The following is a 24,213-nucleotide window of genomic DNA, read 5'->3' on the forward strand; positions in this document are numbered from 1 at the left end:
CATCCAGAGCTTTTAAAGTATCTTCAATTTCGCGTGCGCTGACATGTTCAATATTGAAATAGTTGGGAAACTCAGGAAAGTTGGTGAAGAATGTATAGTCACGATCAGATTCGGAGAAAGTTGTATAATTTTGTTGAAAAAAATCAGCAAATAGATCAGAGATGTATGCCGGGTTCTCTTCAACTTTGTCATGCAGTTGCATTTTTGAAGGAAAATTTTCAGATTTCAACTTTGATTCAATATATTTGAAAAAAATTTTTGGACAGGATTTGATTTCAAGCTCAGTCTTTAATGTGAACTCTTCAAACGCGTTACTAATGGCATCGTTTAATTCGCGCAAATGTTAAGATAAGTTGTTAAAGCATCACGATTTTTATGAGTTTTGTATTTTTTATGTGCTTTTTGTTTTTTGTTTTTTAAGTTTTTAATTTGTCTATTGTACCAGACTGGGTATTTGGAATTGCCATGACGTCTTATTCTTTTCAATGGTATTTCGCTAATAAATAAATCAGATAATATGTTATAAAAATTTTCTATAGCCGAATCGACGTTTCCGTCTTTAAACAATACATCTTGCCAGTTGATACTATTTAGTTTATGTTTTAATTCATCATAGTTTGCTGACTGAAAGTCAAAAACATCTTCGAATTCATATTCGTCAGGTCTTTTATTCACATGCACAAATAAAGAAAACTCTATTGCTGTATGATAAACTTCGTTCTTCCATAATGGTTGTAATGAATTCGTCACACAAAAGTCATCACTAATGTTGGACATTAACAGATCTAGATAACAATTTTGTCCATTTTTCACATGATTTATTTGATTAAGACCAAGACTAGAGGTTTTATCAAAAAAAAGTTGCAGCGTTTCATTTTCGCCAATAATAGGAAGTAAAATGCTATGGTTATCGATGTCCGGAATAAAATCAATTTTGCGTTGGTTGAAATCACCGTATATGTGGAGTTTTACTTCAGGTAACAGCTTAGATGCAATATTTTCAACAACATGAAGAAACTTTTCAAAGATTTCATTCCGCGCATTATTTGGAGGGAAATAGACAGAGACAAATACGTGTGTCTCTCCTGCTAGTTCTGCTTTCACCCAAACATGTTCGAACTCTTTAAACTGATTGGTGTCGATAAGCGCTGAATTAAAGTCTACTGACTGATTTATAAGGCGCCAAACCAGCTTGACAAAAAACAAGATTTTTTTTTCGATCATAATACATATTTGCATACAATTGGGTGCCAATAGATTACAGTCAAACCTCCATGAGTCGATGTTTTAGGAGTCGATATTTTCCTATACTCGATGATATTTTCAGTCCCTTCGATTTCCCATACAAACTCACTCCCAGTAGTTGATATTTCTATTACTCGATGCCTCCTGCGTTCGATGGTCCAGTATGGTAACTATGCTAGTTGTTTGGTTTCTATGAGCCGATGTTGTTTTCAAATTCCAAGTTCTTCTGGTATGAAAGAGTGAATGGAAGCTCAATTTCCGCAGAAGATGAAGAAAACTGAAAAATGAAAGAATAATGTGCTGACTGTCTGTTAAAATGTGATAGGCTAGATCGGATTTTGATGATTTTTGTTAGCGAAACTAGACGAAACAACAATCTCTAGGGCTCTCTTTTTGTAGTAGAATTGAATGGAAACATAACATATTCTCAATATTCAATTTCTAGGGCAATAACACTGGAAGCTCTACAGCTAGCAAAAAATCTTGCTTTAACATTATCCAACTAAATTTATGATCCAGCAAGAAATCATTTAATAGCAGAGGCAAATCACCTAAAAGTCTCTCTATTAAGAAAATATTATCAAATGCTCACAACTCTTATTTTTCTCATATCAACATTTGCAAGTTTTGACACTCGCTATCAAAAAACGTTAAATTTATAGTATAAAAAATCAACGGACATATAAAAATGCCCTCACTTCTTATACTTATTGTTAACTTTTGCTATCAAAGAAAAAGTTACTTTTACATGGTATATTTTGTCTGCAATTCAACTATCTCTGGCATTGTCGATTACAGTATTTCAATAAAACATGTCATTTTTTAGTACATTATATTTTACACATTGACATTTTTGAATTATTTTGTTCAGAATTGTGATTTTGAATGATCAATCAATGTCATAGAATAAAATCTCTATCAATATCAAACAAATTCGCAGCTATATCGGGAACAATCGCAATCTATTGTATGAATAATTGACGTCGTCAAAAATTTATTCTATGAGTCGATATTTCCTTGAGTCGATGGTCCCTTCGATATCGACTCCTGGAGGTTTCATGTATATGAAAAAAAAAATTTTTTTTTAAAATTTAGAATCTCCTAATAAATTTTGACATGATTGGTCATTATTGAGTAGTTTTAATTCCAAATCGAGCTTAATGGGTTAAAATTTAGAGTAAGGGAGTATGATTCTAAAGGCAAGAAAAGTTCAAAGCAAAAGAATTTAGAATACTGAGAAAGAAAACAACATTGAATTACGCTCAGAATAACGATAAAATGCTTTTAGAGTTCGAAAAAGAAAATGATTTGAGTTTAAAACAGCAACAAAAACTTAAAAAGGACAAAGAAAAAAAAGATTATAAACGGAGTCCAGAATAACATAAAACGCTTCTTAGAGTCAAAGAAAAAACGATTTCCAATCTAATTCAGAATAAGGAATGGTCAAAAAAATAAAAAGTCTCCAGTGTAGCTCAGTATAGTGAAAAAAACAAGGTTTTTTTAAGATCAAAGATGAAAATGGTCACAAATTGAAATCCACCTTAAAAGGTCAGAAATTACAAAAAATGATCCTAAATAGAACCCAGAATAACGAAAAAATGCTTCCGAACCTGGAATGAAAAAAACCCATCTATTTTTTCAAGTGTCCACAGTTTTATTCCGAACGGTATGTGCAGCAAAATTCCGCATAGACAAAAAAAAAACGAATCTAGCTGATATGAAATCCAACTCCAACTTCTCGCCCCTTCCCCACCATCAGCTGCCGAAATGCGAGCGCTTGAGTGATTACACCAAGAGCGCTTGTGCTCTCGATGACGATTATTATTGATGGTTTTTTTCTACCTTCTATTATAAACACACGGACAGCTCGGAAGATCACCAGTCAGTCAGTGTCGTGCCGGTACTTCGGCTCTTCGGTAGTGCAATAAAGCTGTTGGTTTGGAACTAGATTCCGGTGTTGTGTGACTTGTGAGCTCGACTATGCAACGAAAAGAAAGGTAAAAAGGCTTCCCTAGCTAGGAACAGCCGCACCGAATTGTGCATCATCGATTGAAGTGTGGTTATATGCTTGGGAAGCTTAACACTCCACTTACTGATACTGTTGATAGGCATTTGAAGAGCTAGCAACAGGTGTGCAAATTGTTTTGGAGTGTTTTTTTCTCAATTCTATCATGATTCAACAGTGCCAGAATTTGAGTAACAACTATAAGAGATTTGTAATATGAAACATTCCTAAAGTTGGCGTTACCCATAATATATCTTTACATCGTGAGTGTCGTGAAAATGCAAGTCAAATCTGATACCGTACTTTCGTTTGGTGGAGCTCTGCAATGGCTTGTGAATTATGTCATGTGAACATTACCCGTCGTCGAATGTCCAGCTTCAGGAAATTTTCACCAATGCACAGTGGTCGAAGACAGGAAAAAACCTCGATTTTTCATGTCAATATTTTTGATGTTTTGCATTTTTCCGAAGATTCTTAAAGGTTAAATGACCTTTTCCCAAAGTTTCATGACAATCGGTTGAGATATCAATTTTTAATCGCACTTTGTATGTTGCTATATCAGGCAATTTCGATGATTTTCATGTTTGAAATCACAATTTTAATATTGCAGGGAAACTAAAAAATCATGTATTTCTAATTTCATTCCTACCGTACAATCTTGTGAAACAGTTCGGAACGATCGGGTAGCCAACATTTAATGGGAAATTTATTGTACTTTTCAGATATTTGGGTCCCGTTTTGCACATCGTTGCTCATAGGGAGATATTTTGAAAATAAAACTATGGAGACGTATGGTGGTCAGTTGTAAAATATTCAATTTCGTATATCTAAACAACATGATTGACTGGGAAGTATACATGAAGTTTTTTCCAGAAGTTTCAAGCATTTTTATATAAACTGGTAAACCGCTTTCAGTACTGCAAGATGTATAAAGAGAGAATAAGTTGAATAGATGAGAAAAAAACATATCGTCTTTTTTATTTTCAATGACGTTGAAATTAACTGCGACACTATCTCATAATTTTCCTTAAAAGACCTCTAACTTGTCGCAGAAAGATCTTGAATTGGTCAAACGGCCTAAAAGCTAAAAAAATTTTAAAATAAAATAAATTGAATTATGATGATTCTTGCACCACCCTCATTCAGAAAGGAGTACCCTAAGAACCAAACAAAAAAATGCGATACTAAAGTTTTTCGATGAAGAACAAGTGTGGGAACCACCCTAATATTCATCTGAGCACCTATATTCTTCCCGTCGCTTTTATTTTGCTCTTCTCATCGCTCTTAAGTTCCAACTACTCGACTTAATTAAGAGGTAAAATAAAACTACTTTTACTTAAAAAAAAGTTAAATTTTACAGTAAATTGAACAAATAAGAGCAATGAGATGAATGTAGGTGTTGAGATGAATATAAGAGCAGTTCTCCTATCAAAATTTTAAGCAAGATTGAAGCAAAAACAAAAACCTAATCATGAGAAAGGTCTAACGGCACTTAAGGTGCATAAATTGCTATTTTCGACATTTTCTGACATCAGAAATGAGTTCACCACTCCAAAATTGTAATACTTTTAGGTTTTTTCCGACTTTTGTATAGAGACCTGCCACTGTGCAATGGCGAGGATTGCTAACTGAAAATTTAAAGTTATATACCAGTTTACCCTCTATTGTGAATGGTAAATTTAAAGTCGTTTTCAAACCCGGATTTTACTATATTTTACTGAGGGTGCCGAACTCGTATAAGAATAATTACTGAATTTTATTCTCACCTTTTGAGTTTTCAGAAAGATAGATTATAATTATCTGTAGACTCAAAAGCTGCATCCTTGGTATCTCTATTAAATCTGATCTGACTGTGTGCATTTCTCGGCCAAATGGCAATGAATATTTTACAACTAACAATATGTAGATACTAATTTGGATTTCACATAAACGGTAATGACTAATTTATTATTTCATTTTATTTATTTTTTCCGTCAAGCAAATGTAGACTACAGTTATAATAATACAATGTTTTTTTTTATTCTATACATTATTTCCAGTAGTTTGATGATTTGATTTCTGCCCATAGTGATGACGATATTTTCGCAATGCTGATTATAGTGACGCATCATGCGATTTATTGGGCCATTTTTTGAGTAGTTAGTTCTGTGAGAGTTTTCCGAAAATATTTTACGATTTCTTAATTGACGACTGGGTGCATAAAAAATTAGTTGCGATAACAATTTAGAAGATTGCACGCGTTTAGGAAAAAATGTCATTGATAAGCATTGAAAGTTCGCGGCGTTCTTTAAGTGCTTGTATGTCCATAAGCATGCAGCGTGCTTCATATGATGGTAAGGGATATGCTGTCCAATTTAGCTTACGAAGCGCGTACAATAGAAATTGTTTTTGGACAGAAATTGTTTTCATGTGTTATGATATAGGGATTCCATACAATGCTACAGTATTCCAGAATTGGTCGGACGTATGTAATATATAATAGTTTGATTGAATATGGTTCTTGAATATTGTGGCCGAAGCGTTTTATAAAGCCCAGCATACTATTTGCTTTGTTGATAATTGTATTATAATGTTCTATGAATGTAAGTTTGGAGTCTAAGATTACGCCTAGGTCCCTTACGATTTTGCATTTTTCTGCTGGTTGGTTTCCTAATGTTTGAAGGTGGTGTTACTGTTTTTCAGCTGAATGCTATTGAATTACATTTTTTGATGTTGAGTTGCAATAGACTTTTGTTGCAGCAAGTGTAGAATACATTAATTTCATTCTGGAATATTTCGAAGTCTTCTGCATTGATTATTTCTATAAAGAGCTTCATGCCGTTAGCATATACAAGCACACGTATTGATTTGAGAAGAAAGGAAATGTCATTCACGTATAATATAAAAAGAAGAGAGCCCAGGTGAGAACCTTGAGGAACCCCGGAAGTTACTTCTATTGGGTTTGAGAAGGAATTTTGAAAGCATGGAATGCATGAAATAATGGCAATTCCACGATAATTACGAATGTCTGATTTAGCACCTGATTTGAAAATTGTCACTAAATATGAGGTTTTCCAGAGTTCTGAAAAAATTTCATTCTTCAGAGACATATTAAAGAGGTGTAGTAAAGGTGTAGATAGTTCTTCTGCCAAGTTTTTGAGAAAAATTGGAGCTATTCTGTCAGGTCCAGGACCTTTCGTAGCGTCTAATGATCCCAAAATAACTTTTTAATGGCGGCGCTGATGGAAACCTTACAATTGTCGGTATGTCCCACGGGAGAGTTATACCTCAACAGCTGCTAGAATCTGGATTGCTTTCTGGCACTGGTAAAAACTCTCTGCTGTGCACTTGTTGAAGTTTTGAATCTTTGTTTATTTTTGTTAAATAATTTCCCATTGAAGCTTATCAGTCTTCTAGCGAAAGTACACGGCGATGTGAGGTCATGTGGAAAGTTCTATAAATTAAAATTTTGACATGATGTATGTGCTTTGGGTCAAGGATTAATTACGAAGCCTGTAGTATCAATCTGTTTTTTGAAACTCTATGGAAATGGACTTGGTAACAGCGGATTTATAGTTTTGCTGGATATATTTGAAGACCTCTTTGTTTTTGAGGTTTTCAAGAATTATTTGCAAATGGATTAGGAGTCATAACCAATTTTCAGTTAAAGGCAATCCTATAGAACCCTCCACGAACCGATTAGGGATTATTTAAAAGTAATTCTCGTGTAACTTTTCAAAGGATCTAAGTTACAATGAGAGATTTTTACCTCTCTTATTTTGATTATTTAACTACAGCGTCATTAAAAAATTTTCAACGACTTCTTGCCACAAATCGCAAGATTACAATTCGCCTAGCTTGTTATGCCAAATCTATCATGAAAAAAGAAAAAATAACTTCACTTATTAATCAAAGAGAATGTGAACAAAGAGAGTCTCTCAATGTTACTTGAGTCCTTTTGAAAACGTACACGTTGGACACGTTTTACAGCAAGATTATCTCTTGGAGTATCAGAAAAACTTTTGGCATATATACGGTTATTTTGAAGCATTAACACCACAGGAGCCAACTTTGGGGGGGCGAGACACTTTTTGCCCCTCCCCCCCCCATCAATATTTTTCCCGAGGGGCAATGCATAATTTTTTTTTCTCAATAATTCTTCGATTGTTGGACCCTTGCTGTTTTCATTATTTATAAATGATATGCCTAACACTATTCAATTCATATGTTTGCCAACGATGTGCAAATTCACTTCTGTTCTTGATTAGATTCTAGTTCTGCCCTAGTATCAAGATTCATAAATCATGATCTGCAACAGATATTCGAATGGTCCCAAAATAACTTGTTGACTATTATTACATCAGAAACTAAATCGATTTTCGTCCATAGACATCGTTTTCAACCTAATATTCCTCAACTATTTTTGCATAATGAACTAATCTTGTTCACTGATCAAGTGAATAATCTTGGCGTTAATTTTAGCAATAATCTATATTGGAAACCACTAATCAACCCTCAGGTTAAAAAAATGGACGGAGTTCTCAAACAACTACCACTAACAACTAAATATTTGAGTAGCAAAACTAAAACCTAGCTTCTTAGATCTCTTATATATCCTCATTTCATTTATGGAGACTCTGTGTATCTAAATGCAACGGAAGATGCTAAAAATAAACTTCGTGTCGCTTTAAACTCATGTGTCAGATATGTTTCTGACATTTCAAGGTATGATAGTGTATCCTATCTACAACAGAATTCACTAAGCTGTTCTTTTGAGCAATTCTATGCATGGGCGCAACTACGGGGGGGCTAGGGGGGGCTTCAGCCCCCTCTAGAAAGTGTTTAGCTCCCCCTAGAATTTTCCAGAGAATGATTGTATTCGATATAAATACATTCCATACTACTCATCAAAGCATCAAAATCAACACAAATTGAGATGTCGTCATTCATTGGCTGAGAACTAGTTCTGCACCCAGGATCGTTTCTCAAGCCTAGCTCTCCTACTCATCTTACCAGTCAGACAAGAGCTGTAGTAACTCGTATCAAGAAGTTGCCATTTTACTCGGTTTTGGGCTGTGTTTCACCAGATCCTGCGCCCCTTACTTTCTGGTGCCGGTAAGGTTTGCTGAAGAGAAGTGATTTCACAGGGTTGTCGTCCGGCATCCTTACGACGTGATCGGCTCACCGCAAGCTATTGTCTTTCGTCAGGTGCGCAATGGGATTCTCCCCAAGCAGCGCTTGTAGCTAATGGTTCATGCGCTGTAGCCGTTATCCGTCGTCCGTTTGTACTCCACCGTAGATAGTCCACAGCACCTTCCATTCGAAAACACCAATAGGACTTTCGTAGAAGACTACCGGTTATATCAGGGTTTTGTAGTTTTTTGTATTGAAGTAGTCATGTCCGATCGGCACTGTGATTGGTGCGTACGTATGTAATGTCTGTGAAGAACCGGCCGTCGATAAGAACGTGGTTAATTGTTTTGTTGTACGTTGGTCGAGGAAAGAAGGGGCTTTGGACTGCCAGCCCGTGGGAAGCTGCGAAGTTGGTGCATAGCTGGCTGTTGTCGTTCGTCACGGTGTACAGGCTGTGCGGGCCGATCACCGGCTTATATAAGTCTTTCCTTCCGTTCATGTCCCCAATGACGATCTTGGTGTTTCTACGCGAGCAGCTATCGTAAAGTTTCTCCAGCTGTGCGTAGAACGTTTCTTTTTCTGCATCAGGTCTTCCTTCGTGAGGGCAGTGCACATTGGGAATAGTGTAGTTGTAGAACCAGCCTTTTATTCTCAACAAACACAACCTGTCGCTGATTGCCTGCCACTTCATCACACGACTCTGCATCCTGCACAGCACTATAAAACCGCTACCAAGCTCATTGGTTGTGCCACCGCTTTGGTGGTACTGTCACAAATCCACCGTACCTTCTCTCCTTTCAGGCAAAGCTCCTGGAGCGCAACGATGTCGAACTGGCGGGATTCTAGCTGAACCAGCGGAATCCAGTCGACATCCGGGGCGTTGAGTGATCTACTGTTACATGTACCGAGCTTCTAATCGTCGTCCTTATTTCGTCGGCTGGGTCATTGCCTATTGTTCCGGTTCGTTTTGAATTCTTGATTCTTCGTAGTATGTTTATTTTAGTATGCTGCCTTACTAGGGCTGCGATGCCTAGTCTCGCGACGGGGCTGCCGCCATAGGTGTAGCTGGCGAGACACCGCATTTCATAGTTCAGCCGTTCGGTCCGGATCAGTCGCTGTTGAGCCGCCCCTAGCCTGTGGGGTTCAGACAAGCTGCTCACTAAGGAGAACAACTACCCCTTTCCTGTCAGCATACGACCAAAATCCCACCGGTTCACCGGTTTTCCCTTGGTTGCTCGTATCACAGTCGGTAACACGTGGAGATAGGAATAGGGCATTATGCCTTGAACTACACTGGGGTCTACTTTATTCCAGCTAGTACGGGTGTGCTGTTAAAAAGCACTGCCCAGCCATTTACCAAACCTGGCTCTCCTCAATATCAAATCAGTGTTGCTGAAAGAGGTTGGCGTTGACGCTGTGTTCAAGATATTCAGTACATCTTCGGAGATTCTATCCCGAAGTGATTTTTTCTGCTGTTACGACACTATTTTAGGCGTTATTAAAAAAGTATATTAAAACTCCTTTTTCCGTTTTTTTAAATAATATAATTTTTTAAATAAATAGAAATTTTTCTAAGTTGCGCCCATGGTTCTATGACTTCAGATCTTGTTGTCATTTTAATCGTTCTTTTTCTTCGCGTAAACCTACTTTGCTGTTCTCAAAACTGATATCATGATGAAATAGACCATTTTACGAACTGACAGGTGTCACGGATCCTGCTGATATTGATGTTGCTTTTACGTGCGTTATGTCAGCGCTTCCGAGCTTTCTGTCAAAATTTCATTCATGAATTAAGTTCAGAAACATCTCGTAAAATGGTCAATACTAGAACCAGAAGTTTTGTGATTCCTGCTCATTCTGCTAGCTACTATAATCATTCTTCGTTTGTGAGAGGTCTTATCAATTGGAATAGGTTATCCATGAATGTAAAATCTTTAATTAATTTGTCGAGTTTCACGACACGTTACTGCCAAGTGGATTCCACTTACTTCTGTGCTAATAGATGAAACATTTCATATCTAAGTAGAAAACACTTGTGTTTCACTTCACAGTCCAAAATCAAGTGCCTTACACTTCAGTTGTAGAATTGTATCGCATATCTCCGTGAATTTATATCATTTTGTAACATTTAAAAAGATTGTAAATCCTACGTTACATGAATTGAATGAATAATAATAATAATAATCGACACGTCACTGTACTGCAGAGAAAAAAAAAATTCTTCACCAAAAAAATGGGTAAATACAAATTTTACCGTAGAGCTTAAACTAGAAAAAATAACGAATTATAGCTTTTTATCCATTCCTGTGAATTTTGGTGCCTCCAGCGAAGATAACTTTCTCAAATTAGTTTTCTCGTATGCCAAGGTAGAAGTGACGAACTATGCGAGCACATACCTACTCTGCGGACTTTTGGCGCACTTCTGCATTTATCAAGGGCACCACAATTCACAGGAACTAGTAAAAAGCTTTAATCTTCCTAAAGTAGCTTGTTTGAGCTTTTGTCGACCAGTGTTATTATTAATCAAACTCTTCAGTTATATAATTAGGTCAGTATGCGTCAGTATCGTATGCGGTTTGAAAATGATGCTATAACTGATTGAAATTCGCAATTGCATCAATCGGCCTTTTGCAAGGTTATTAAATGTATTTGAAAGAGAATAATGAAATAATCTTTTCAACTGCAACACTGATCAGAAGCCGCAAAATGCGCAGTAGTGTGATTCTCACCATGATACTGTGCATATCCAGTAGGGTGGGGCGAAGCGATCGATTTTTCATAACCAAGTTTTTTTGGTTCCTTTTGGGGCCCCACACAACCCTAAACTTATCGGAAGTCGATTGGTTTTGTCTCCGCTTGGCGCATTGTATTTCAAATTTGTATGAAAATTTATATGGGAAAACCCACTTTTTTTGCATTTACCTTTCTAGAGAGCTCAATAATGCTCTAATAATGCACTACATTAAGTTGAAGTATAGTATTTTAGATGTCTAACACTTTGCAGAACACACTGAAGAGCTAGGATATCTCTAAAAAGAGCTATACCTGTTCAAAGTTGAGTATGTCGATTTATACGCAGAAAATATTGTTTCCTGCCAACATTACCAATGTACCGGTGTCAGTAGGATTCCCATCAGAAGTAACCTGTCGTAACGATATTAAACACTCAACTGGATCAAGCAAACAAATTTAGGTCAATATTCTAGGCGTAGGTAGAATCTACAACGTATTTCAGAGGTTACTTCTGATGGAAATCTGACTGACGCCGGTACACTGGCAGTGTTGGCAGAAAAAATGATTTGCAACATAAATTTCGACATAATCAACTTTGAACAGCTCTTAGCTATTTGGTGTCTTCGACCAAGTTGTTAGGCATCAAAAAACCTACCATTTGAAGTCATGAAACCTATGGTTTGGGCCATTTTGAGCTTTTTAGAATGTAAAATGCAACAAAGTTGGTTTTGCCATACAAATCTCCAAATAAATTTGAAATGCAATGCGCCAAGTGAAGACAAAACCAATCGACTTCCGATAAATTTAGGATTGTTTGAGGCCCCAAATATAACAAAAAACTTGGTTCTGGCTTTCTGCTATCAAGCTTCGTTTTTTCCATATAACGATATCCCAACCCTAATACTTATACATGCGTAGAAATTTCGAAAGGGAACGCGAACACATAACTAACACAAAATCTCCCCCATACCCGTGATGCTAGTGGAGTGTGCAGGAGTTTATCCGGCCTCTAGTAGCAACAAGTATCGAACTAAGTTTCCTTTCCTTTCTTCCTTTGATCTACGTTCTGGACCGGCAGGTGTTGGCATGCAGGGATCACTGGAGATACGTACATCGAATAGCTAAATCCTAAGCAATAATTGATAAATTCGATGTGCCATCCCGGTCGATCCTGGTCAATAACGAAGTGGCAACCGGTGTTGATCAATCAAGCTCAAGCTTAAAAAAGGCAAAACTCTATCTACAATTTTGCTAAAGACAATCCGTATAGGCTTTAAAAATATTTTTTATGTCACGGCTGTCACTAAAAGTATATAAACGATTCGACTTTGTTACTGATTTGTTAATATTGCCGTTGTCGTTTTGATCACTCGAATCATAACGACACGTACAATGAAAGTATAACTCTCAATAATCACGTTTGAAAGATAGCATGCAGAAATTTTACCTTCATTTTCATTTCAAGACCGTACCGATACCATACGGACTGGCAAAGAGAGAAACGGCAAAAGAGTATGGTTTCTTTCGTGCTGGGTTTTAATTTCTGGCATGAGACGCAGGGCGCGTTGGTTATTGAGTAGTTGGTAGCTGAAAACGTGCTGGAAATGACAGAAAATTCTGCCGAGAGAATGAGAATTTGTGGCAAAGGGCAATCCGAAATGATAATAAATTGAACAAACTAGCCAATGCTGTTACTATTGTGAAACTTTTGGGTGCCCCGGAATTATGTAATTGAAGAAGTTGAAATTTTTCTAGTTCTAGGTTAAACGTACCTAACAGTAGTAAAAACCTTGCAAAAGTGTATATTTTGCCGAACTAGGTTCTATTTTTACAACGACTTTTTCCCCTACAACATTCAAGTTCATTAAGGCAGATAGTGCACACTGGGCCAGGAATGGAATCTAACGGTACAAAATTATTAGCGCTTTCAGGGTTTGACTAATCGGTTTCCGATCTTCTACAAAGTTTCTTGGTATAGTTAGGGCTTCATTTTGGATGTTTGAAATAGTTCGGAATTTAGCCGCGAAGGTGGCGTTGCGATGCCAGCTTCTTCCCCTTACACGCTAGAGCTTACACGCTAGAGTTGTAGATCTTTAAATTCTATGAAACTTCACAGAACATACCAAATTTCTAACTCTTCAAATTTTAAAAATCTACGAGTTTTTATAAAATTTGTCTGAAATTCTGTCTAGAAATTCAAGAGACAGAAATTAATTCGAGTGAACTCATAAAATTATCACAATAAAACGTTATTTTCAGACAAATTTTATAAAAACTCTGAAATTTGAAGAATTAGAAATTTGGTATGTTCTGTGAAGTTTCATAGAATTTAAAGATCTACAACGTTGTCGAAAAACATAAAGCTCTAGCGTGTAAGGGGAAGAAGTTGGCATCGCAACACCACCTTCGCGGCAAAATTCCGAACTAATTCAAACATCCAAAATAAAGCCCTAACTATACCAAGAAACTTTGTAAAAGATTGAAAACCGATTGGTCAAACCCTGAGAGCGCTAATAATTTCGTACCGCTAGATTCCATTCCTGGCTCATATGCAGTGTATGCAGCTGGACAAGCGAAAAATAGGCGAACTGAAAAATATGATATAGCCTTGGAAAAATATACCGCACCCAGATGGGACTTGAACCCGCAATCTCCTCGTCTTCAGCATGGTGTTTTCACCAATTAAACTACTGGGACTATTCCAGAATCTATAGCCGTATCACATTCCAATGCCGTCTATTCTATTGCTCACCCCTACCAACTACACACACTGCTGGCGTGCGTTATTTTTGGCGAAAGGAATAGACCTATCCACTCGTGCATGTACTGGTGCTTTTTACACCGTGTAAGTTGGATGGGAAATGAGGCAAACAAAGTGCTGTCAAAATGCTTGCATTATTTGCGAAATTTCTATTTTTTTTTCGCTGATTTGAAACACAATATGAATATTTGATTTCCAGTACCGAGTAACTCAAGAAAGACTATATTTCTCGATTTGCTTAACCCCGGTAGAGCAAGAGCAAGAGTCATTCATGAGGCAAACAACCCTAATTTAGTGTGCGTGACTGAGCTGTTCCTGTGAACCGGTGGGAACTTGGTCGCATGCTGACAGGGAAGGGGGAGCTGTTCTCCTTGGAGAGCAGCTTGCCTGAGCGTCTGTTCTCCAGGTTAGGGGCGGCTCAAACAGCGACTGATCCGGAGCTGGACTATGAAATACGGTGTCTCGCCAGCTACACCCAAGACGACAGCCCCGTCGCGAGACTAGGCATCGCAGCCCTAGTAAGGCAGCATGCTGAACATACTACGAACAATTCAGAGAATGATACAAATCGGAACCAACGGTATAGACCTGGGCAAACGAAAAAGGACAACGATTGGAAACTTGGCACTTGGTTTCGTGCTACTTGGAAACCAAATAAAGCGTGTCATTAGGTGGAAGCCTATTAATGAACGTCTATGCGTATTGAGGATCAAGGGCAGATTCTTCAATTACAGCCTTATCAACGTGTTCGCGCCGACAAACGATACGATGACGTAAAGAAGGAGTTCTATGAGCTTCTTGAGAAAACGTATGGAGAGTGCCAACAACACGATATAAAGATCGTCATCGGAGATACGAACGCACAAGCCGGATGAGAGGAGTTCTTTCGTCCCGTTATTGGTAGGGAAAGCCTTCACTCTACTACCAACGACAACGGCTTGAGGTTAGTGAACCTCGCCGCGGCCAGGGGAATGGCCAGCTATAGTACCCATTTTGCACGTGTGAACATTCGGAAGCATACCTGGAGATACCCCAATGGAGAGGCCTGCTCCCAGATCGACCTCATGCTGATCGACGGCCGGCACTTTTCAGACGTTATAGATGTGCGTTAGATGGTCTGAAGCAAGGTGACGGGCTCTCGAACTTGCTGTTCAACATAGCTTTGGAAGGTACAATACGAAGGGCAGGTGTGCAGAGGAGCGGCACCATCATCACTAAGTCTCACATGCTTCTGGGCTTTGCGGACGACATTGATATAATTGGTGTTAACCGTAGAGCAGTTGAGGAGGCCTTTACGGCTCTCAAAAGGGAAGCTGCGAGAATTGGACTCACTATAAACACTGCCAAAACGAAGTACATGGTGGCTGGCAGAGAGCGTGGTAGTTCTATGGGTGTTGGTGCTGCGGTGGAGATGGATGGGGATACTTTCGAAGTGGTCGACGAATTTGTTTATCTTGGTACTCTCGTTACATGTGACAACGTGGTGAGCCGCGAGGTAAAGAGGTGGATTGCGGCGGCGAATAGGGCTTATTATGGATTGCGTAGCCAGCTTAGGTCCCGTAGCCTACAGATCCGTAAGAAATTTGCGCTCTATAGGACTTTGATCTTCCCGGTGGCGCTCTACGGACATGAATCGTGGACGTGGAAGGAGGCCGATTGACGAGTGCTTGGGGTCTTCGAGCGTAGAATCCTGCGATCAATACTCGGAGGCAAACTAGAGAATGGGGTGTGACGCAGGCGCATGAATCACAAGCTGTACGAAGTATACAAACACGCTGATATTGTCAAGCTTATGAAACACGGCAGGTTACAGTGGGCTGGCCACGTAGCACGGATGGCGCATGAGCGACTGGCAAACATTATATTAAGCAGGAAACTGGATAGCGGCCGACGACTTCGAGGCAGACCTCGCACGCGCTAGATGTGTGCTGTCGACGAGGATGCCTGAACAGCGGGTGTAAGGGGAGACTGGAGAGTAGCAGCCCAAGACCGAGTTTTGTAGAGACGTATTCTGAATTCGGCATAGGACCTCAACGATCTGTCGCCATAAAAATAAAGGAAAGGTAAAGACTGAGCTGTTAGAAAGCAGCTGAATCAGCTGTGGCTGATAACTGCTTGCAGGCTTACCAGATCTACGGATTTCTCCGTAGTTTTACGGATTTGTTGCACTCCTGTTGCTTTTTTGTTCTACGGATATACCGATCCGTGGACAAAATCTACAGATTTTTCACAGAGTTTGAAGAAATATATTAATAAAGTGTGCTCCGTTAGGGCATCTTCAGCGGTGGTCCAAACCATTGTTTTGTTCTATTTTTTTGGAACAAACTCAAATTCACTCCTGCACAAGTGGTGTAAATTTTGTTTTATACCAGATCTAAATTGAAAAAATTTGAAACTGGTATACGTTTTGGTCTATTTCTGTAACTTTTTGGAACAAGAAATAGATAGTTCTAAAACCCTTTGTACGCTACCAATAGGTGGGTAAAATGTCATATTTTAATTGAATATCTCATTTTTAGCTATTTCCATGTAAGCATTTTGCGAGCGTTGGGGAATATACAAAACAAAGATTTTTTATGACAATTCACAATTCATTTTTGTGGCTCTTCTGAAGAAGAAAATGAACAGGTTTGTCGTTTTTGGCTTCAAGGAAACCGACCAGCAAAAGGGGAAATTCTGGAAGACCATAACCGTAGGTTCAACTACTTGGTTTGCAATCATCAGCCACAGGGATAACAAGTTTGTTGACTATTTCGTTGATCGCCTTAACTATAGTGGGACTAGAGGAGACCGTAAGAGGCCAGAAAAATGTTCCTTGAAGACACTGAACTGAAAACGTTCAAAATGCAGGCTTGTTTCAATATCTTCAAAACCGAACCCAAGTTTAAAGAACTGCAAGATTCTGAAAGATTGAAATGGACGAAAATGGAAGATGAACATCTACTCGATCAAATATTTTTCGCTATCCTTCGAAGCCCTACTTGTAGCAGAAATTTTCCGATTACACCAATCCATCCTGAGAAATGTCACTGACGCTCGGGTCAAACCGTCAAATTTTGAAAGTCTTGTGGATATAAAGTGTCTTGCCAAAGTAATCTTTTAATGTGCGTAAAAATTATCGAATTTCCGTTTGTTAAATATTGAGTGCTTTTTATCATAACAAGTCTCATAAACTGATAGCATGGGGTATGGAATAGTGGACAGTGTGACAAAAGTCAGTGGTTTAAAAAAACAAGATATACACTGGTGCGGAGAACGAAAAGTTGGTCTATATAAACTGGTTCTATTCAGGTTTCGCTGGTGTAAATCTAGTATAAAGTTGTTTCAAAAATAGACCACCGCCGAAGATGCCCTTAGGCTGAATTTTTTGGAACTAGTTTCTATTTTTTTACAGCGACTCTTTACCCGTCAACAGCCAAGTTCATTAAGGCTGACTAACTTAACTGTTTTGTTTTTGTTTCTCATTTCTCCATGATCATTTTAAAACAATAATTAAAACAGCTTTTTAAAGTGTATTTTTTTTGAAGAACAAAATTAATATCTACAACTCTGCCGTAGGCATTATACCGATCAAAATACCCATTTTGGCTCTAATATCAATGTCTCTTTACATAGCATTTAAAAAATAAGTCGTGAATAAAAAAACCAATATCACAAAAATAGCATCTTTTGTCCATGAAAATATCTACACATGTTTCAGCCAAATTGAAAAATGACAATTTGAAAATTGAATACTGGAATATTTTTTCTTGTGAAATTGGTCCGCTATTCAACGCTACTTTCGTGGTTCTAGATTTGTTACAATATAATCGATTCGATTCATAAATCAATAAACATGCATCTAACAGATTTTCTACTAACAACCTCTGGGAAGAGCCAACCAATTTAAACATGAAGAGTAGATATTCTGTGCACCTCAAGGGGTTGATGGAATGTATAAGAAATAGTTGCATGTCGAATTCCGTTTGACAGTAGGCTCATATCGGAATTATCGCCCCAAAGCGGCCAGAAGCCAACATTTGTGCCTTACTTATTTGCAGTTAGAATAAATCTTCTTGTCAAAAAATAAGAAATATACCAGATAATTGGAAATTTAAACGCAATAATGAAGATAAAAGCTAGATTGGAACATCTCAATTATCATTGCAGGTCATTGCTAACATTCAATAAATGATATTTCATTAGGGTAGCTTATTTATTTTCATTGATGTTGTTGTTATTGAAAATTGAATTGTTTTTGAATGTAATTGAATGAGCATGAGCATGAGCATGAGCATGATTGACCGCCCGCGGTTGCTACTCCGTTATTGCCAGATCAGCTGTTATTACACAGAGAACCAACGGATGATGCTTGGGACTATCATTCATCCTCGATATGTAAAAACTGGTGACCTTAATCTTTATATTAGGCAATACCAGCGCCGGCCGCATCCGAATGCAGGTCAAAGGAGGAATGTGTATAGGAATATGTTGACGTGATACTCGCTTTATTGGAAGCCGAGAACACCTCTGCACTTCCACGAGAAATCACTGGGATGTTGGAGAAAAGGGTAGGGTTTGCAGCAGGTTTCGTTTTGGTAAACGATGCGCTGAGTTCGAGTACCGGGTTCATAATAACAAATATCGCGCCTACAAGTTCATAATAACCTCCGCGAAAATTATTACGCGATCCGAACTCAGTCTGTTTAATATACCACGGTAAAAAAAAGCATGCGAGGAATCCGTACCTGCGACTAAATTGAGACAGACTAAAATATTCAAATATTTCCTTAGCAAATCATTTAGTAAGTACCGAAAAGAATATCCCATTGATTTATCTCAGCCGACTACACAATGTAACGAATGCTACAAAAGTTCTATCCACGTTAACGTCTCGCCACTTTCGTTTTCTCGGTGAGATTATACCGACAACTATATCGCGTTGATAATCTATCTGTATAAAACACGAACTCATGGAAGGTATCGACGCGTAGTCTCTAGATACTCGGTCACCCGGACATCTGGCTTTCTGCTTAACAGATCGACTAACGACGTTCATTTGTTCTTAAAAAGCGATTTCCTGATTTGAGACCAATTCATGCACGACCGCTCTATTCCTTCTTACCAATGTGGACGCGTAGGGACGCGGCGTTTTTGGTCGATTTAATTTATTTGTCTACGCAAGAGTCGCCTATTAAATACAAAAATTGGCAAATTCCGTGCATCCAGAGCCCCAAAAATTAAAAAAAAATGCAGGTACACATATTTGCCAAAACGTAGTCTCAAATTTGCGGACAAAGCCAAACTAGTCATAATCAAGAAATAGTATTTAAAACGATTATTCAAAAGCTAGAAAAATCGAATAATAAAGCATAAGATTCTGGTTAGGTGAAATCCATCCACCACCAGAATCATTCCAATATTTTCCTGATGAAAATCCCCCTTCCTCTCAAAACATAAGACGTCTTTCGACATACGCGGACTTTGAAAAGAATACATCACGTAATAATTAAATCAATTGCGATATTTATCGACCGAGTTAAACTTATTCATGTGGGTTGGTATTTCGTAAAAGTGAAATAAAAAAAATCAGCAGATCTGGAATCGCTGCTGGTATTCCTGAATAACTGATCTAGGCCACACTAATGTTAAAAGAAGCAAACTTCGTTGCTATGTTGTCCATGCCCACGTGGGAAAAGGAGAGACTACACTAGGATCTCTTTCACCGTCGTCACCTAAATAATACAGTCTTCTCATTCTTGAATAGCCATCGCGTGAGAGTGAGATAATGAATATGATCTTATTGGAAAATTCACAGCGGTGGATCTTATTGGAAAACGCTAGCATCCGTCACGTTGGAAAGAATTAGGCTCACCTTAGCATTTATGGGTTTCGCGAGGTCGATAAAATTATAATAACACATATAAAATACTATATAATATATAAGTAAACGATGGATTATAAAATCTCCTTTGGTAGGGAAGAAAACTAGCACCTCTCTGTACTGTGTAAGATACAGTTTCACTTATCTGTCGTTACCGCCGCCATTGCGTCTTGCTGCCTTGCACCTGGATAAAATAGTATTTTCTACACTTTATTGCAAAGCTTTGGCAAGTACTTCAACTTGCTGAGTAAACTACATCACTAATCTTCACTTTTAACACAATTATTCTCGTTAACCCGCTCTGCAACTCATCAAAAATAAGTTTTTAATATTTTAAACACGCACAATTAAAAAAAAAACACCGTTTCGCTCAGCAGTGCACCCAGTCCTCGGGATAATCTCGTTCGTTTGTTTTCTGTTTTTGAATGTAATTGAATGGTGTAAAAACATACGAAGTCGATATTTGATTCTTGAGTATGGTTTACCTTTTCCTGATAGTTTGTTAAACTTTTTAGTGTCTTGATATTTTATAAATCTGGTATTATTCCCTCTCTTATACTTTTCCAGAGGTGCTTACTTTTGGTTTTGTTCTGGACTTTTTAAGCAATGAAATTAACCATGGATGATTTTAAAATCATTTTAGAATGAACTTATAATCGTTTCAGAATGACAGACACATTCCACATTCATTTCAAAACAATCTTTGAATTTATCAGAAAATGATTTTAGAGGTACTCTAGAAAAAATTTCCTAATAACTGTGGACAAATTTTGTTTCTTCAAGTGAAAAAAGTTTTCTAAAAACAAAAGTAGGACGTAATTTCACAACTGAGGTTAATTTTTTATTCTCAGAATCTTCAAAAAAATTGAGTCTTACCGAATGGTGAAATTAGTTCTTACAGTTACTTTGTCGTAACTCGCTGGAATTACCAAAAGAGCTACAATATGCAACTTTTATTAACCCCGCTTTGAACTGATACAGCACGTGTTAGAATATTACCTTTTGTAATCAGTACTGCAGAGGACGAATGATAACGTTTTACATCTTGTTTTCGTCAGCTGACACAAGCGAACTCTGCGGTTCGTTTTAAACAGCAAGAAATCGTTCGCTGCAAACCGCAAAAGATTCATAATCCGACTGAATTTCAGCATCTTGAATCTTCACTGAACTGTTCTGATTGATCTAAATGGGAAATGAGCATTTGGCGTTTATAAAACATAGTCACAACATTCCAGCGGATGCGTCAACCCAAAATTAGAGTTTGTCAGATTTGATAAGAACTAATCCGAAGTTGCTCTCTTGCCGCTCTTCAAAAGAAACCTCCGGAAGTACCAATGACCGTTATTTACAAAACAACTGATAAGACTTAGCAATTTACAAACATGACTCGGAAAAAAGGTGTCATATTTTGCAAAACAATGTGTTTCCCCTACTATTTATAATCTCTTCATGTAAAAGTCCCAGACGGAATTACTACTCAATCTGAGAGCAGATTCGTAAGCTGAACGTACATCAAACTCAACTTTTATTTTAATACGTATTTTAAATTCGATTTCCCAACAGTGCAACCATGAAACTGCTCCCACCGCCTACCAGCCTCCGGCTGCCGCTGTCCATTCCGGAGAAGGTGATGATGGGTCCAGGTCCCTCGAACTGCTCGAAGCGTGTCCTTGCGGCGCTGCAAAATACATCACTCAGCAATTTTCACGCCGAACTTTTTCAAGTGATCGACGAAGTCAAGGACGGCCTACGGTACATTTTTCAAACCGAAAGTCGTACCACGATGTGCGTAAGTGGCTCCGCCCACAGCGGAATGGAGGCTTTGCTGAGTAATTTGTTGGAAGATGGTGACCGTGCACTAATTGCGGTCAATGGCATTTGGGCGGAACGTGCCGCCGAAATGGCTGATCGCTACGGAGCGGATGTACGGACACTGAAGGGAGCCGACGATAGACCGTTTCCTTTGGAGGATTTAAAGAAAGCAATAGAACAGCACCAGCCCAAGGTTCTGTTTGTGACGCATGGCGATTCCTCCAGTGGACTGCTACAACCACTGGAAGGTCTTGGGAAGATTTGTCACGACAATAACTGCTTACTGCTGGTGGACGCAGTGGCTAGTCTTTGCGCGACGTCTTTCTACATGGACGCCTGGGAAATCGACGGAGTCTACACGGGATCACAGAAGGTCTTGGGAGCACCGCCCGGTCTTACGCCTATTTCAATCAGTCAGAAAGCACTGTAAGTCATATAAATTTCTAATTAAGTTTCAACCATAACACAAACGATTTCGATTCCAGAGATGTAATTCGATCGAGAAAAACGAAACCGAAAGTATTCTACTGGGACCTGCTTCTTCTCGGCAATTATTGGGGCTGCTATGATGAACCAAAAAAGTAATATTATTCTTGATTTTTTTATTAGGTACGTTTGCTGATTTCTTTTCTCCTGCAGATACCACCACACGGTTTCCTCTAATCTAATATTCGCACTTCGCGAAGCCCTTGCACAAATAATCGAGGAAGGTCTGGAGAATGTAATCAAGCGTCGGCAGGACTGTGCCCAGCATCTTTACCGTGGCCTGGCTAACATGGGTATGGACATTTTCATCAAAGACCCCCAGCATAGGCTATCTTCAGTGACTGGAATTATGATCCCCAAGGGGGTCACCTGGTGGAAAGTTTCACAATACGCAATGAAGAAGTGAGTTACGACGACATGAGCTGAGCGGTGATAACAGATGGGTCACCTAGTGATAACCGTTTTTCTTCTTTATTTTTAGCTTTTCACTGGAAGTTCAAGGTGGCCTCGGACCAACATGGGAAAAGGCGTGGCGTGTTGGCATCATGGGCGAGTGCTCGACTGTACAGAAGATCAACTACTACTTGTACTCGTTTCGGGAATCACTGAAGGCAACTCATCCAGACTACGCATTCGACGAGCGGAATGGTTATCACTAGGCAAGATTAAGTGTTGCGCTGGCTGCAAAACAAAAATGAAAATAATTAAGATTCAGGTTGTTTATTTTGCGGGAATTTATACATTTTGGAAGTCATTTAACTATTACCTAATCAAGTGTACAATGTATGTTGAAGTGCAAAGTGTATGAGTTTGCATTGAATTATTGACTTAGAAAAACTGAAGAATTGAAAAGTAAATAGATTATTCTCAAGGAAAGTAATCATCAATGATGGTTCTATGTTTTCGGAAATTTATTTTAACTATATATTTTATTATATTTCCGATTAACAGGTAAAGACACTGAAGTCCTGATGTCGAACCATTGCCGATCTAGGTGGAACGCAACTACTCTGATCATTCTATGATGGTGCATTTGTTTTCTGTGTACAATATGTGTACTAGACTGGGACACTGTTATATGGAAAAAAGCGATGGTGTTATTTTTTCAGCTCCCATGCACTTTTCATGTTCCTTACGGGTCCTACAACAACTGTGTAAATTTTCAGATCGATCGGTGAAATTATATTTTTGCGCCCGATTTTTAAAGTTTCCATACGATTTTATATGGGAAAATCCACTTTTTCAAAACCTATTCTCTAGAGATGCCCAGTGGGCTCCTAAAAATACATCAAAACATGATGTTTGTAGGAAATTTACCTGAGAAAAACTCTTCTGAAGTAAGGCGCTACGATGCTTGTAGATTAAGTTATTTTCCTAAAACTGATTGAATTTCTGATGAACGGCTAACCATTAAATTTTTCTACCAATACTGCTGCAGCATGCAGCTGTTACAAATTCAACCATGTGATAAGAAATGATATCGCGTAAAATTTATCTTGAAGGCTTCTCCGGACAGAGTTTTGAAAGCATATTTCGCTTGACTGACTCGTACGCTGCCTTGAAATCCACAAATAGATGGTAAGTCGGAACCTATCTAGGATTTCTTATCAAAAATTCAATTCGTCGTGGAGCGTCCCTCTCGAAAACTTGTCTTGTATTCACCGACAACAGAGCGCCTTGTACGCAAGATCACTGAAGCCGAGTCGATGCAAGCATTTTGGCATTTATTCAGTTGCTCAAATTCTTAAAATGATCCGGTGCATCGCATTGTGCAGCGGGTAGCCTCCTGCTTTTAGAAACTTGATCGGAACACCGTCCTCCTTAGCTTGTCCTTTCTAACTTCACTTTACTTTTGCGGCGACAGACTGGTTATCGATCTACTGCTGAATCAATCGATCGTGCGTCTTTAATCAATTCAGTCACCTCTACCACCTTTCACGCGGACATCCTTGTCGACAGCATGTGTGCATGTTGGATGTGTCCAACGAGTGCGGGGTCTACCTCACGTCGATGGCCTCTATTGGGATTTAGGCTTAATATAGTTTTTGCTGGTCGTTCCTCCGGCATTCTAGGTACGTGCCTAGCCCTCTGAAGTCTGCTGTGTTTTATCCGCTTGACTAATTCCGCCATCTTCAGACGTTAAATGATCTTCATCGCTGTGCGGTTATTATCAATGATGACCAATGATGTCGATAT

General features: G+C 38.5%; 1 protein-coding gene across 1 annotated transcript; it reads left to right on the forward strand.

The window, feature by feature from the left end:
* The first annotated feature begins 3,106 nt into the window (after positions 1-3,106).
* On the forward strand, positions 3,107-22,898 carry LOC129725246 (3-hydroxykynurenine transaminase-like). The gene is made up of 5 exons (XM_055680818.1): positions 3,107-3,242; positions 21,283-21,957; positions 22,017-22,112; positions 22,171-22,419; positions 22,499-22,898. The coding sequence occupies exons 1-5, from the start codon at positions 3,226-3,228 to the stop codon at positions 22,674-22,676; spliced, it is 1,215 nt and encodes a 404-aa protein (XP_055536793.1). The 5' UTR covers positions 3,107-3,225; the 3' UTR covers positions 22,677-22,898.
* Positions 22,899-24,213: the final 1,315 nt, after the last annotated feature.

The sequence above is a fragment of the Wyeomyia smithii genome, chromosome 2 (genome assembly GCF_029784165.1).
Source record: "Wyeomyia smithii strain HCP4-BCI-WySm-NY-G18 chromosome 2, ASM2978416v1, whole genome shotgun sequence".
Taxonomy (NCBI): Eukaryota; Metazoa; Arthropoda; class Insecta; order Diptera; family Culicidae; genus Wyeomyia; species Wyeomyia smithii.

Coding starts and splice junctions, on each gene's coding strand:
- LOC129725246 (XM_055680818.1), top strand. Junction 21,958..22,016: donor TCAATCAGTCAGAAAGCACT/GTAAGTCATATA, acceptor TTTCGATTCCAG/AGATGTAATTCGATCGAGAA. Junction 22,113..22,170: donor TGCTATGATGAACCAAAAAA/GTAATATTATTC, acceptor TTTCTCCTGCAG/ATACCACCACACGGTTTCCT.